Consider the following 14,576-nt stretch of genomic DNA (forward strand, 5'->3'; position numbering starts at 1 on the left):
AGGAGAGCATGAGTGTGTGTTGTGTGTGTGTGTGTGTGTGTCCCCCTTCTTGGGAGCAAGCTGGTATGTGTGTGGAACAGGGTACACGAGAGTGTCCTAATCGAAAGATGGGGAGAGGTTAGACTTGTACACCTGGAACTACCTTAACACATCTGTTGCCCCTGCCCCATGAAAGCTTGTTTGCTTATACGGCAGGGGTCAGCAAAGGGGACAACCAGGTTGGCCTCTCCACCTACCACCTATTTAGTAGGACCTGCCAAAAGGAATGGTTTTTAATTTTAAAAGGCTGTTTAGGGACGCCTGGGTGGCTCAGCAGTTCGGTGTCTGCTTTTGGCTCAAGGCGTAATCCTGGAGACCCAGGATCGAGTCCCATGTCGGGCTCCCTGCATGGAGCCTGCTTCTCCCTCTGCCTGTGTCTCTGCACCCCCCCCCCTCATGAATACATACATAAAATCTTAAAAAAAAAAAAAAAAAAAAGGCTGTTTAGAGGATCAAAAATTCCCAACACTAAAATACTTAAGTTAGCCAGCCCCTCACTTTGATTGATTGTATGTGCTTTGTGCATCTTCGAATTAGATCGTGCCCTGTATGCCTCTCTACATACCTCATGCTAATACACATAGGGGCAGCCAAGACTTGTGGAAATGCAAAAGTATAGTCTTCTAAGTTTGACAGCAGGTAAACTATAGAATTTTTCTTTTTTCTAAAGGCAGAAAAAAGGTATGCACAGGAGTCTAGACACACCAAATGAGTCTTCTGCTACCCAGTCCCAGGGTAAGGGGGTGCTCCATCCTTTCTCTAAGGCCCGAGAAACCAGCCACCTGCAGCTGTCCTTGCAGTTGTTATACACAGTTATGGTCACACGGGCAACAAAATACACAGAAGCGGTTAAATTTATCATACATATTTACTTAATCTATACAGAATCGAGTAGATAAAATCAGATTCACATTAGTGAAAAATCTCTACAAAATGTCTTTGAAAAGCAAAACAAGACTGCCTCTGAACAATTCGTATCCTCATGAAAGACGTGGGCTGTAAAAATAAAGCCGTGTGTTTAGCACAAACTAGAAGATCTCTGCATCATTTGTTTTTCACAGTTATTTCCATCTACAGTCTGAAAGAGGTAGATTTTTCTGCAACACCTGAGAATTGAATTGTGATAACCAGGTGTAATAAAGGCAGTTGCATACATAACTAAAAAACGCTGGTCTCAAGACCAAGAAATGTACTCCTAACAAGTCTGAGGATGAAATGGTCCATGATCCAAGACCCAAGTGTTCTCTACTCCTTGGAGTCTACCGCCACTATAAATAATACACAGCAAGATTCCATGATGGTGCAACAAATGCAGTCGAAGTGAATGGGACATTTAAACCTTTTCTGGACCAGCCTAACAGCATTACAGTGTTCTAGAATACGGTGGATACAGGGCGTGCTACAAAGCCACAACACTGGGCTGGTGAGGTGATTGCTTCAGGGGGGTGTCCGCAGAAGGGCCCATTTGTTTTTATTCACAGGGTAATGGGAGGAAAGATTCTGAAGGGACACCTCATGCATCCCAAAGAGAATCGAGCTCCTTTAAATACCATGATCGCATCTAGCTACAAAATACATAGTAAGCCAAAAGCAGCAGGCCAAGGACTGTTAATCACATTGCTTAGAAAGCCCTTGAAAATATGCAACAGGTCCAAGATTTACATCTTCCACACAGGACAAGCACCACAAAGAAACGTGGTGGGCTACACGAATGGCTTTAACAGTAAGAGCTGTACATCCAGCAGAGTTCTTGTGAAACATGATTAGTACTAATTTAAAAGTTGATTATATTTCTGATATATACCTTCGTTTCCTCTAGGGGAAATGAGTCCAACATATCATCTAGTAGCAGAAAGGAATATTTATACGAGGCCGTTGGAGGAGGGGATTGTTTTTGCTTCCGACTCATTTTGACAGTAATGAGAGAACCTGCTCTGTGGTTTTCTTTTCCTCTACCGTCTGGCCCCTTGATTCCTATGACCAATGGCGGAAGCTTATCAGACAACTTTCAATTCTTTCAACCCACTTTAGACCATGAATACAACAGGACTTTACAAGACCGCTTTAAAGAGCAAACCCTTGTTAACTGGACAGAACGGACTCAATTCGGCCCAGTGAGCAATTGCAGTCTCAGTTTGATAGTTTTGCTCCATGAAATGTGCTAGTATCAATTGTGGTAAAGTATTTCAATGCAAAAGTCCAAACTTGCATGGTGTAACCTGACTTATCATTTGCGTAACTCAGCCATATTCAACATCATAAGAACACAGGAAAGTTAAGGAACTAATTCAGAAGTGACATGCTTCATATGGAAAGTTCCCCCAGTCCAAGTAGAGAGACCTTGATAATACTGGCTTTTTTCTTAAAAGGACCGTAACTAAGAAAAGGGGTGAGAACCAGACCAAAAGCATAAGTAATAGATCCAGACTACTTAAGACTCTGCCAAGTCTTCCCACAGTTAATAGTGTGGGTTCCAGTCTTTGTTTTGGAAATAAAACCCGTTGTGGTTAACATGATCCACAATTAAAATTCCCTTTTAAAAAAACCTGGAGAGGGCAGCCCGGGTGGCTCAGCGGTTTAGCACCGCCTCCGGCCCAGGGCGTGATCCTGGAGACCCGGGATCGAGTCCCGCGTCGGGCTCCCTGCCTGGAGCCTGCTTCTCCCTCTGCCTGTCTCTCTCTCATGAATAAATAAGTTAAAAAAAAAAAAAAGTTAAAAAACCTGGAGAGCTTTGCTATCGGGATTTGCAAAAATAGTTGATCACCAAATTTCAAGTAGCCAGAAGGCATCAAGGTAGCAGAGGGACTTCTGCTTAATGAGAGCAATACACCAACCTCACCCTCCTTGTCTTCAAATGACCACTCCTGACGCTGCCTTCTGTAGAAGGGGAGGACGCCTACCCAAATCCCAACGTGAAAGCCAACATACCACCATACTCCAGGGTGACCATCTGGGGTCCAAGTTCAAACGGGTTCTGGTTCTAACCTGAATCCAAAGCAGTAGTAGTCATATAACATTACCTTGTTTTGTTTGTCCAATGAATTGCCTGTATATGCGACTTTAAAAGTGACAGCTTTATGTACTTAATCTGCCAAAACTTTGAGTATTTGAGGCTTGCAGCCATGTCAATTTGTCAAGTGATAGAAGTATTACCAAAAAGCTAATTTGGATCAAGGATGCTATACTTATTTCTGACCCAACCCAACTTTATTTTTACTTAGCATTTAAATGGGCTAGGAGACAAAACTAATCAGATTTTTTTTTTTAGTATTATTAATTGGGGGGGGCCATGTTTGAATCAATATTGTTTTCACATCAAGGAACCATTATCAGAACAAAGTTCCCTTGTGATGATCGGCCCTGTCTCCAGTGAAATCTGAATAGTTCTGTGCAGGGAACAGGGAAACTAGGACAAGGCGATGGTCACATGCATTCCAATGAAGGGAAATGAGGCAGATGTGCAACACGGCTGAGGAAAATGTATAGAGGAAAACTATTCAAAACTGCTAAGCAGCCTCCTGTACCACATAAGTCCAGTAGTTCTAAGAAAATACAGATATGGTAGAAAAAGTAAGAAAATTTTCACCACAAAACCAATAGTTACTACTAACAGAAAGTTATACACAAAATAGAGCTCTCGATACAGTGATCATACTTCCTTTCAGTCAACGGACTCGATACCTGGCCCCGCGCCCGCAGACATGGCCGTTTTCTCCTTCGCGGCCTTGGGTGCAGCCTCCAGGGGGCCTCCAAGGGCGCTTCTGGAAGCAGTGTTCAGCTCCCTGGGGGCCGCCAGGCCAGTGCAGGGCTGTGTCCCAGGCAGCGCCGGGTCTTCGCCCGCAGCTCTCCCGGAGACCTGCTCCTTCAAGACCTCCACCTTCTCGTTGAGCTCGTTCCTCTCGGTCTGAAGAGCCCTGCACAGCTTCTCTAACCGGTCCAGTTTTATTTGAAAGGCCTTGTACTCTTTATCACGGACAGTTTTCTGTAAGGAAAAAAGCGGATTTATGTAACCTCACTGAATACCAATCAGGTTACAGGATACAAAAAAAAAAATGAACCAAACTGAGCCACGTTTAAAAGTGTTTTAGTCCCCCCAAGCGCACCGCCTTTCCGCACACACCACCTAACCATGTGGCTAGCTTCGCTGCATACCGATCTGATCTACCTGTACCAGGTGATATTTAACGGCTAATACTGTCCTAGGGTAACAAAATGACCAAAACCCACTTTTAGAAACATTCGGTATTGGTCAACTATAAAAGAAATTCAAGATAGTCCTCACAAAGCTAAAGATGAAAAAAGTAAGGGCCTGATTAAAGAGGAAAGGATTCTTTTCTACATAGATTTCTCTTGTTCTACCAATTTTTAGATAAGATTCAAGATGAGATTTTGTGTTTGTAAACGATACATTTCAGCGGGTTAAAAAAAAAACATTTTGCTGCTTCTTTTGAAGACTCAGTCAAGGCAAAAGGAAAGGCACCGAGGAGTTGTCTGTCCGCATCCGGCACTGGGCAGTGCGCTCAGGCTTCTGGAGGTGGGCCCTGCAGCCGCCGCCGCCGCACGCTTGTGAGAAAGGCAGATTCTGCAGCCCCACCCCAGAACCAGTCACAGTGGGTGAAACCGAGCCATCTGGGTCTTTCCAAGCTCAAGCGTGATGCAAGCCCCAGCCTGAGAAGCCACTGCTGTAGAGGAAAGCAAAATCTCTGTGCTGTGGCTATCTGCGACAGAAGGCCGCACTCCTCAGCTGCGCGGCGGGAACCTAGTACCTCACTCAGGCCCCCCACCTGCAAGCCTCAAAGACAGCTGCAGGTTCTAGAGAGCCATCCTCCCAGCCCCGGCTCTGGCCAGAGCCCTCAACTACGGCGGTGGGGACACCACATGCCCCCTGCCCTGTTAGGTGCTTGAGCTTCACGAGTCCCCATGACAACACACACACCTTAACCATGGGAAACCTCCTCACCTCTTCAGCCATTTGCAGAAGTGCTTTGTTATTGTTTTCCCATTTGGTACGCCAGATTATTGTTTCTTTTTCCAGTTTTTTAATTTTCTTTGTCATCTGTCAATCAACACAATTGCAAATGTAAATTCGAAGTTCCATTTCTTAGCTCTACCCCCGTCCCACCACAAAAGCTTGCTCTACCCCACCCCCATTGTGGCACCCGCCTCGTCCAGCTGACAGCTGTGCCTGTCCATCGGTGCTAGAGCTGATCTCAGAAGCTCCTACGGTGGCAGCAGCAGGAACCAAGGTAGGGGTTTCAAATTATGAGAAAAACGAGTCTGATCTCAATTTCAGAGGCAGGAGCACATGGAGGAAGGGGTCAGACACCACACTGAACTCTAGCTTAGGCTGGAGTGCGTCTTTCCTCCCAGCTGTGGTTAACAAGGGACCTCCTTCCCCAGGCTGTACCAAAAACCTGTCCGTGTCAGTTTCCTAGTCATTAAACGAATTCATCTGGTTCTTGGAAGGATCGGGGTTTCCAGCTCCCCCAAAGACTCAGAATTGGTGATCTCCCACAAACCTCCAAGACCACATCAGTTTCAGAACTATAGGCAGTGTCACTTCGGTAACACTCCAGTGAGCAAGAAAGAGACCGTAGTGTATCATCAGCTTTGGGCATTCTCAGCACTCACGAGGCTGACTTCAGGTTCGGCTAAGATAAAACATGCCCCCAATAAGGGGAACATTCTTAAACCTAGACTTCAAGAACCCAGTTTTCAGAAATCACAGTGAGACTTCTCTGTGCCTGTCACTGAGCCCCATTTTCAAGATTCCTTCATGCACTGTTGACTGTGCCCCAGCTCTGATTCCAGGTGGGGCACTGAGCCAGGTGCTGTTATAAGGGACACCAGGATACAACCCTGTGCTGAGTGGGTCATTACCCACAAAACTGTAACACAAGGCAGGGTGGGACAAAGGCCATGGGAAGAACTCATGAAGACCTGGGTTTGGTGCTAAGCCACGAGCAGAGAGGATAGCGAGCGGAGCGCATGACTCCAGCTCCGTCCGGCCCCCATGGTGAGCACTGGCCGGCTATGGCACTTGCTGTGTAGAAGAGTGGCCCTCGAAGGACTCTTCGGGCAGAACGAAGACGCACCTCACCAAATTCTCCAGACTACTGAGTCTAAAAATACCTGAAGGTGGTAATTTGAGCACTTAAACATGGCCAAAGCGCCGTCTGAAATACTCCTCTTTATGGAGGGTAGGTATTTTTGTCATTTTTAATGAGGAAGACCCAGAAAGGTTAAACACTTGCCCACAGTCACGCATTATATGATGTAATTGGGACATTACCCAGAGCACACACTCCCAGCCACTATAGAAGATCTAGTCATCTACTGAATGCTTTCAAAGTGCCAGGCTGTACTTCTCCCCGACCCACCACCATTTTATAAAGCTCCATTGAAGGGGAACGTGCCACATAAAATAAGGATGAATGGATGAATGGACAGACAGATGGATATGTATGGAAATATTCTGGTTCTCCGCTTGGTATCAAGGATATCGCTTTCCTTAATGTAGGCAGGAAAATTAAGCAGAAGCCAAAGAATGAATGTGTGTGGTTGAAGGAGAAAAAATTCAGTGGGAGTACAGCTAAAAGAAAAAAGCTAAAAATGTATAAACACCAGGACACCTGGCTGGCACAGGTGCAGAGTATGTGACTCTTGATCTTGGGGTTGTGAGTCTGAACCCCACGTTGGGTGTGGAGATTACTTAAAAATAAAATCTTAGGGGACCCCTGGGTGGCTCAGCGGTTTAGCACCTGCCTTTGGCCCAGTGCGTGATCCTGGGGTCCCAGGATCAAGTCTCACACCGGGCTCCCTGCATGGAGCCTGCTTCTCCCTCTGCCTGTGTCTCTGCCCCTACCCCCCTCTGTGTCTATCATGAATAAATAAAATCTTTAAAAAAAATAAATAAAATCTTAAAAAAAAAGGAAGCACAGACATATTTTGGTTCATTACAGATATGTAAAATATAAGTACACATATTCAATTACATATATATACAATTACTGTTCTGGGCTTGGATGTCTTTAATCTCCAAAATCACAGAGCTCTGTGAAAGAGGGGTGGGGTGTCACTTGAGTGAATACAACAAAAAACACAACAAAAAAGAAACCACTTTGTGTGTAACAACAAACTATTTAATAGAGGAATTCACTTTATTAAAGATAGTGTTTAAGAGCATAGAGATTACTAGCTACATGGGGCACACCAAAGGGGAAAATGACGAAATGGGATGCCACTGGAGGATCAGAAAAGAGGAAATGAAGACTACTTGTAACAACGTCAACTCATCCAGGTAGTGATCATGCTTAAAACAGCTTCTTCTATAAATTCCCTTTTAGGTAATATTCTACTAAAAATATGCAAAAATACCTTTTCCATTTCCTGCCGGAAGGTTGTAAACAGTTCGTTGCTTTTTGCCATCGTAGTCTGGAATTCTTCAAACTTATCCATATAAAGAGAAAGCTACAGAAGAAAAAAGTATGAAATATTCTGAGTTCTAGGTAAACAATTTAAACATTCCAAAAGACTTTCTAAAAGGACATAATATGGTTGGTTACACATTAGTTACTTATTACAAGTGACAGAAATAAACACGCACCCAGCCCCTGGCTACTAGACAGAGACAGCTGAAGTTCTATAACCCACTGAAATTCACTGCAACTTAAACATCTTCAGATGTAAATACTAAAAATGTACAAATATTTACTATCTCCAATCCACCAATTATAATAAAAACTAAAGGATGTAGTTGGTATAACTACAAATTTCATATAACTAATCCTTCATGAACTACCCTCTCTCCTTATATTTGAAAAATTGTCCGTGGAAAAAGAACTTTCTTTTAGAATACCACCTGTACAGTTCTTAGCTTGATACCAAGGATAGCTCTTTCCTTAACAAAAGAAACAGAAGACAAAGCACTGGCTTGGTAGCGGGGGAGAAAGAATTCAGTGGGATGAGGTCCTTTTGATTGGTTTGGGTCTTGGGGACCATGGCTCTAAAGTTCAAATATTGGAAATTATCCTGCTTATAATAACCTTAATAATAACCCTGGTGTGTTGTAGAATATTAAAAGCTTTAAATGCATGTTCATAGCTTTTTTTCTTGAAGATGGAATATCCAGGTAGACTGCCCCATCTGAGAGCTCAAGGCTGGCCCACAGTGGGTAGTTAGTAAGTGGGAACTACCATCACACCTGGATTTACATGCCTGCCTTACAGAACACTGGGTCAACCAACACCAATTTGACTCCGTCCTCAACAAATGCTGGAAACGGACATGGTAAGAGCATAGAATGAGACCAACTTTTGACGAGAGCCACATTTAGGGACTAGGAAAAGAAAGATGTGACAGCAAAGGAAATAAACTAATCAGATTAACACAACTCAGGGTAACAGAGATCACAGACAACAGAAGTTGCAACGGTAACAGTCCAACAGAATCAGCTGCCTGGGAGCTTCATAGAAGGATCCTCTGGTGCTTTGCACTGGACTTAGCAATGACTCCCACATTAAAGTCTATCTTCCAAAGCTTATACAAATAGACTTTATATGCCTTTCCCACATTAATACTCTTCTCCATTTATATGGACAACTGAGTTTATAGAGCTAATAAGGGGTTCAAATTCCCTAGAATCAATCTAGCACAATCCTAAGATACAGTGGAAAGTTCTAAAGACTTCTTGAATTTTCACTCTAGGTTAGGTTAGCTACAGGAAAAGAGCATCACCACATCGTAAAACATGCCCAAAGACAAACTAGCATTGAGAAGAGGTACTCCTAAAGATTCGGACCAGTCTCCATGTATCTGCATTTTAGAGACCGTACATTAAGTATACATTAATTACATAATAAACTTAAAATGAATAATATTTTTTCAACAGAACGTATCTAGTTACTTGGAAAAGGGTGAACTATCTATAGGTAAACACTTTACTTGTCCATAAAGACACAGGAAGTCTTTCCTGTACTTTTTCTTTGAGTGGGGAGGCAGCCTCTGCTACCCTTACTCCACATAAGACAAACACCGAGAAAGACTGCATTAGACAAACTCAAAAGGAGTTTGGGTTGAAAAGCAAGGAAGCAACAAAGAAAAGCCTCGGTCCAGATGGTCTCACGGGTGAATTCGGCCAAACACATAAAGAACGAATGCCAATTCTTCTTAAAGTCTTCCGAAAAACTGAAGAGAAAGGACCTCCTCAACTCATTCTATGTAAGGTTAGCCTTCACTCTGGTATCAAAGCCTGATAAGGATGCCAGAAGAAAACTATAGGCCAACATCCCTGATGAATATAGTTGCAAAAAACCAAAATACTAGCAAACCAATTTCAATTGCACATTAACATCATCCCTGTGATGATGCAAGGATCATTCAACATACACAAAGCAATAAATGTGACATTCTACATTAATGAAGGAGAAAAATCATGAGATTATCTCAATAAAGTACAGAAAATGCATTTGACAAAATACAACATCCATTCACGATATAAATACTCAACAAACTGGGTATAGGAGCATACTTCAATGTAATAAAGGCCATACATGATAGACCCACTGCTAACATCGTACTCAACAGTGAAAGGTTTAAAGCTTTCCTTCTATGATCAGAACAAGGCAAGGATTCCCACCCTCACCACTTCAATTTAACACAGAATTCCTAGCCAGAGCAATTAAGCAAGAAAAATAAAAGGCATCCAGATCAGAAAGGAAAAAAATAAAACTGTAATGTCTGCTGGTGACATGATCTTATATATAGAAAATCTTGAAGACTCCACCAAAAAAATTTATTAAAGTTTCAAAATGTGAAACCAGCATACAGAAATCAGTCTCATTTCTATACACTAACAAAATATCTGAAAAAGAAATTTTAAAAACCCTATTTACAATAGCATCAGAATAAAATACTTAGAAATAAATTTAACCAAGGATATAAATCAATCTACTCACTGAAAACTAAGACACTGATGAAAAAATTTGAATACAAAGTGGAAGATATCTTGTGTTCATGGATCAGAAGTTAATATTATTAAAATGTCCACACTACCCAAAGCCATCTATATTTAATCCTTATCAAAACCCCAATGGTACTTTTACAGAAATAGAAAAAAAAATCCTAAAATTTGAATGGAACCACAAAGAGCTGGGATAGCCAAAGCAATCTTGAGAAAGGACAAATCTGGATGGAGGCACCATGTTCCCTGACTTCAAACTATACCACAAAGCTAAAGCAATCAAAACAGTATGCTACCAGCATAAAATCAGACACAGACCAAAGGAACAGAGTTGAGAGCCCAGAAATAAACCCATACAACAGGGTCAACCAATATTTGAAGGGAGCCAGGAATACTCAATAATGAAAGGATAGTCTCTTCAATAAATGGCATTGGAAGACTGGATGCCTGTCTTAATACTATTCGCAAAGATTAAAGACTTAAACATAAGACCTGAAACCATAAAACTCCTGGAAGAAAAAAAACATAAGTAAAAAACTTGAAAATGGTCTCAGAAATTTTGGCTATGATACCAAAAACACCAGCAACACAAGCAGAACTCAACAAGTGGGACTACAGTGAACTAAAAAGCTTCTGCAGAGCAAAAGAATCAAGAAAATGAAAAGGCAACCCATGGAATAGGTAAAAATAACTGCAAACCACACATCTGATAAGGGATTAATATACAAAACAGATGAGGAATTCATGCAATTCAATAGCAAAAAAACAAATATAATCCAATTAAAAAATGGACAGAAGACTTGAATTAACATTTTTCCAAAGACCTACAAATGGCCCACAGGAACATGAAAAGGTGCTCAATACCACTACTCATCAGGGAAATGCAAATCAAAACCACAATGAGATGTCGTCTCACACCTGTTAGGATGGCTATTATAAAACAGACAAGAGATGACAAATACTGACAAGGGTGTGGAGAAAAGGGAACTCTTACGCACTGTTGGTGGGAAGGTAAGTTGGCACAGCTACTATGAAAACCAATATGGAGGTTTCTCAAAATTAAAAATAGAACTACTGGGGCAGCCCGGGTGGCTCAGCGGTTTAGCGCCACCTTCAGCCCAGGGTGTGGTCCTGGAGACCTGGGATCGAGTCCTGCGTCGGGCTCCCTGTGTGGAGCCTGCTTCTCCCTCTGCCTGTGTCTCTCTGTGTCTCTCTCATGAATGAATAAAATCTTTAAAACAAATAAATGAATAAATAAAAATAGAACTACTGTGTAATCTAGGAATCCTACTTCTGGCTATATAGCTGAAGGAGATAGAATCACTATCTGAAAGAGATATATATGAACACTTCTGTGTTCATTGCCAGCAATATCCAAAACAGCCAAGATATGGAAACTACCTAAGTGCTTACTAACAGATGAATGGATAAAGAAACTGTGATATATATATATACACACACACACACACACACAATGGAGTATTATATAGCCATTAAAAAAAAAAAAAAAAGAAATCTTGTCATTTGTAACAGGATGGACCTTTAAGGGATTATGCTAAGTGAAATAAGCCAGAGAACAGACACTGTATGATCTCACTTATATATGGAATCTAAAAATAAGCCAAACCCCTAGAAACAGCAAGTGGAATGGTAGTTGTCAGGGGCTGATGAGAGGGGGAAATCTGAAGATGATGGTCACAGGGTACAAGTTTTCAGTTATAAAAAGAGTAAGTTTGGAGAATCTAATGTACAGCACAGTGACTATACTTAACAATAATGTATCATATACTTAGAAAAGAAAAAGTAGGGAGAGCCGCCATTAAAATCACCATCTCCACAGCTCTGAGACTAGAACTGTATGGCAGTTAATAGGCAGTCTTTAAAGTAGGTTATGTGCTCACAGCACAAAATTCTGAAGATTTTAAGTTCAACTGTATGAAACTGCCATTTTAGTAGGTCAAAGGAGTATCAGCAATTTCATATAATTCAACTTAATACAAAAGAGCTATAATCTTAATATTTGTTTTTTTTTAGTTGGAAATTAACAGACACACGTGGAAAGAGACTGAGAAAGGGAGGAAATACCTGGGATATTGGAAAGGGGACACTGCAGACAGCATCACCAACCGTCCCAGTCTGCCTGAGACCTAAGTGTTTCCTGGGGCACGGGACTCAGTGCTAAAACCAGGAAAGTCCTGGGCAAATCAGAATAAGCTGGTCACCCTAAACTAAGAGGGAAATTCCAAGAGGGACACATGATCCACTCTCAGTTCTGGCTGGGAACAAGCACAAGCATCTTAGAGAAGATTCAAGGTATATATCAAATGAGCCATAGTTGCTGTTGTTTTTTTAATAACAAATGCTACTATCCCCTGCTGTCAAGTTACCTGCTGTTTTAGTTGTACTTCTTGCTGTTTCATTTGTTCATATTTGTGCCTCGATTCTGTTGCTTCTTTTAATAACTAGAAAACAGAAACATTCTGGCAAAATACTAATAGTAATTACAAATATGACTATGTCAAATGACCAGAGAGAGACTTAGGCTTAATCCTTCCACTCATTATTTTAGCAAGAACTACAAGTCTATAGATAAAACTTTCAGTTATATCAATTGTTCATTACCTATTATCTTCAATCTGTTCCACTTGTTAACACTCAGAAATGTTGGAATAATCTTTTACTGCTTAGAAAGAGTACCCTGGAAACCTAAGAATAGGTTTACAAAACTCGAGACTAAATTGTTATGTTTCAGGTGAAAATAATTAGAAGTCTGGTATTAGCAGAAAACGTGACTAGGAATCTTGACATCATCTAGGTGACTAGAAAGCCACTCTACTCCTTGAAAGTCAAGATGAGGCAGAGTGAAAGGATACAGAGCAAGGCAATGAAATCAGAGACCAGCTTCTGATCACTTCTTAAATAGAAAGGGAGAAGTGGATGAAAGCTTTTATACACTGGGTTTTTAAGAAAATTATATAGTGAAATTGCATAGTAATAAGCAACTGCTGAAATTCAGTCTCTGAAGTAAAATGTCACACATAGTCCAAATAAGCCCTAAAAAGTCATTATACCAACTACAAAGTATATACATGCAATCTATGTACATGTGTGTGACTGTATGAAACTTATACTCCCACTTTGGAAAGAACAACTGTTTCTTCAATTACGCACAGGATACTTAGTTCTCGCAGAAGGATTGTGCTGTATGAAAAATAGGTCTCTTTTAAGCCTAGACTCACACTCAACATGGTAAGTTCACAGCATGAGGGCCACTCACAGAGTCTTCATACCAGGCTCTCCTCAAAGCCTACACTACTTGAGTGAAAGCTGGATGAATAGTCCTCATTGCCATAATCACTTCTCACTTTTCTTTTTTTTGGTTAAGTACATAAAGCTGAATTTGCAGATGTTAAATATACATACCCAATGAGATTCCACTGTATTCACAATTACTGACAGGCAATATAGTCTGAACATACACTCTGGGAACGATGCTGAGTGATTAGGCATAGAGAATTCTGTTAAAATTTTATCAGAAAATTATACCAGAGTAAGTAGACAAATAGTTTCCCTAGTTTCAAGTTATTTGTTTGGAACAAAATAGAACAGTATACAGGAGACCAGTGTTTGGTAAGCTTGATATTAAATTGAACTGCCAAATGTGATGTGCTCAATATTGGTATAGTTCTTGAACATGGTGACCATTACACAAAAGAAGTGAAATAACCACAAAAAAGTCAAATGAGTGCAGATCTTTCCACTAACTTGGTCTAATCTCTCCAGTGTATCTTCTGTATAAAAACAAAACAAAACAACAACAAAAAAATACTTTCTAACACACACATGCCCTTCTCAGTCTAGAACAAAAAACCAGTTAGCATGACCCAGGTACTATATTAAGTTTAAATAATAGAAGTTTAAATGTTTTAAAATGGCTTTGATTATAATTTTGACAAAAAAAATTCTTTTTTTAAGAAAGAGAACTTACAAACTCTCTCTCTCTTTGATGTTTTTCATCAGCTTCTTTTATTAGCTGTGTCGTCTGCTGAAGCTTGGCATCCACAAGCTGTTGTTGTAATTCCTTATGTTTGAATACTTTATCAATATGCTATGGGAGAAGTAAAATTTCTTCCATCACTTAATGAAAAAGGAACACAATGATGAGCAAACAGCACAAGTTACAAAACTTTGCTTATTATCACACTGCTTTTCCTGCTTATACCACCACAGCCAAGGACACTGGGTCCCCGTGCTTGCGGAAGCGTGTGCTTTCCTTCACCTTGCAAGCCCTCCTACACTACATTTGCAGTAAGGGAGCCTTCTTGCTACTATCCTGTACCCCCTTCTCCCTTTTGGAGGTGGGCTGTCAAGGAGCCTCATCAGCCATATACTTGTACTTCCTATTTCTGCCCTACAATGGAAAATGAGGCTCAAAGTGTATCAAGAAAAAGATGGATGAGGAGATCAAACTGTTCAACTCACAGACTAGACGCAGTAATTCCTGGATCTTTCTCTTCCCTTTAAATTTCCCCAAATTTCTCAGTTGGAGGCAGCATGCTGTCACATGACAGTTGGA

General features: G+C 41.1%; 1 protein-coding gene across 5 annotated transcripts in view; it reads right to left on the reverse strand.

Annotated features, from left to right (window-relative positions):
• Positions 1–888: 888 nt before the first annotated feature.
• TXLNG (taxilin gamma) overlaps positions 889–14,576 on the reverse strand; it is a 55,820-nt gene continuing 42,132 nt past the window's right edge. For 4 of the 5 annotated variants that reach the window (XM_077888134.1, XM_077888136.1, XM_077888137.1 and 1 more), the window contains 5 exons: positions 13,989–14,108; positions 12,388–12,462; positions 7,417–7,509; positions 5,000–5,095; positions 889–4,021 (listed from right to left, as the gene is read on the reverse strand). In XM_077888134.1, the coding sequence (XP_077744260.1) occupies positions 3,701–4,021; positions 5,000–5,095; positions 7,417–7,509; positions 12,388–12,462; positions 13,989–14,108 (705 nt within the window). In that variant the 3' untranslated portion in view covers positions 889–3,700. The remainder of the gene's footprint in view (positions 4,022–4,999; positions 5,096–7,416; positions 7,510–12,387; positions 12,463–13,988; positions 14,109–14,576) is intronic. The other variant, XM_077888135.1, reaches the window with a different exon arrangement.

Source organism: Canis aureus, chromosome X, assembly GCF_053574225.1.
Source record: "Canis aureus isolate CA01 chromosome X, VMU_Caureus_v.1.0, whole genome shotgun sequence".
Classification (NCBI taxonomy): Eukaryota; Metazoa; Chordata; class Mammalia; order Carnivora; family Canidae; genus Canis; species Canis aureus.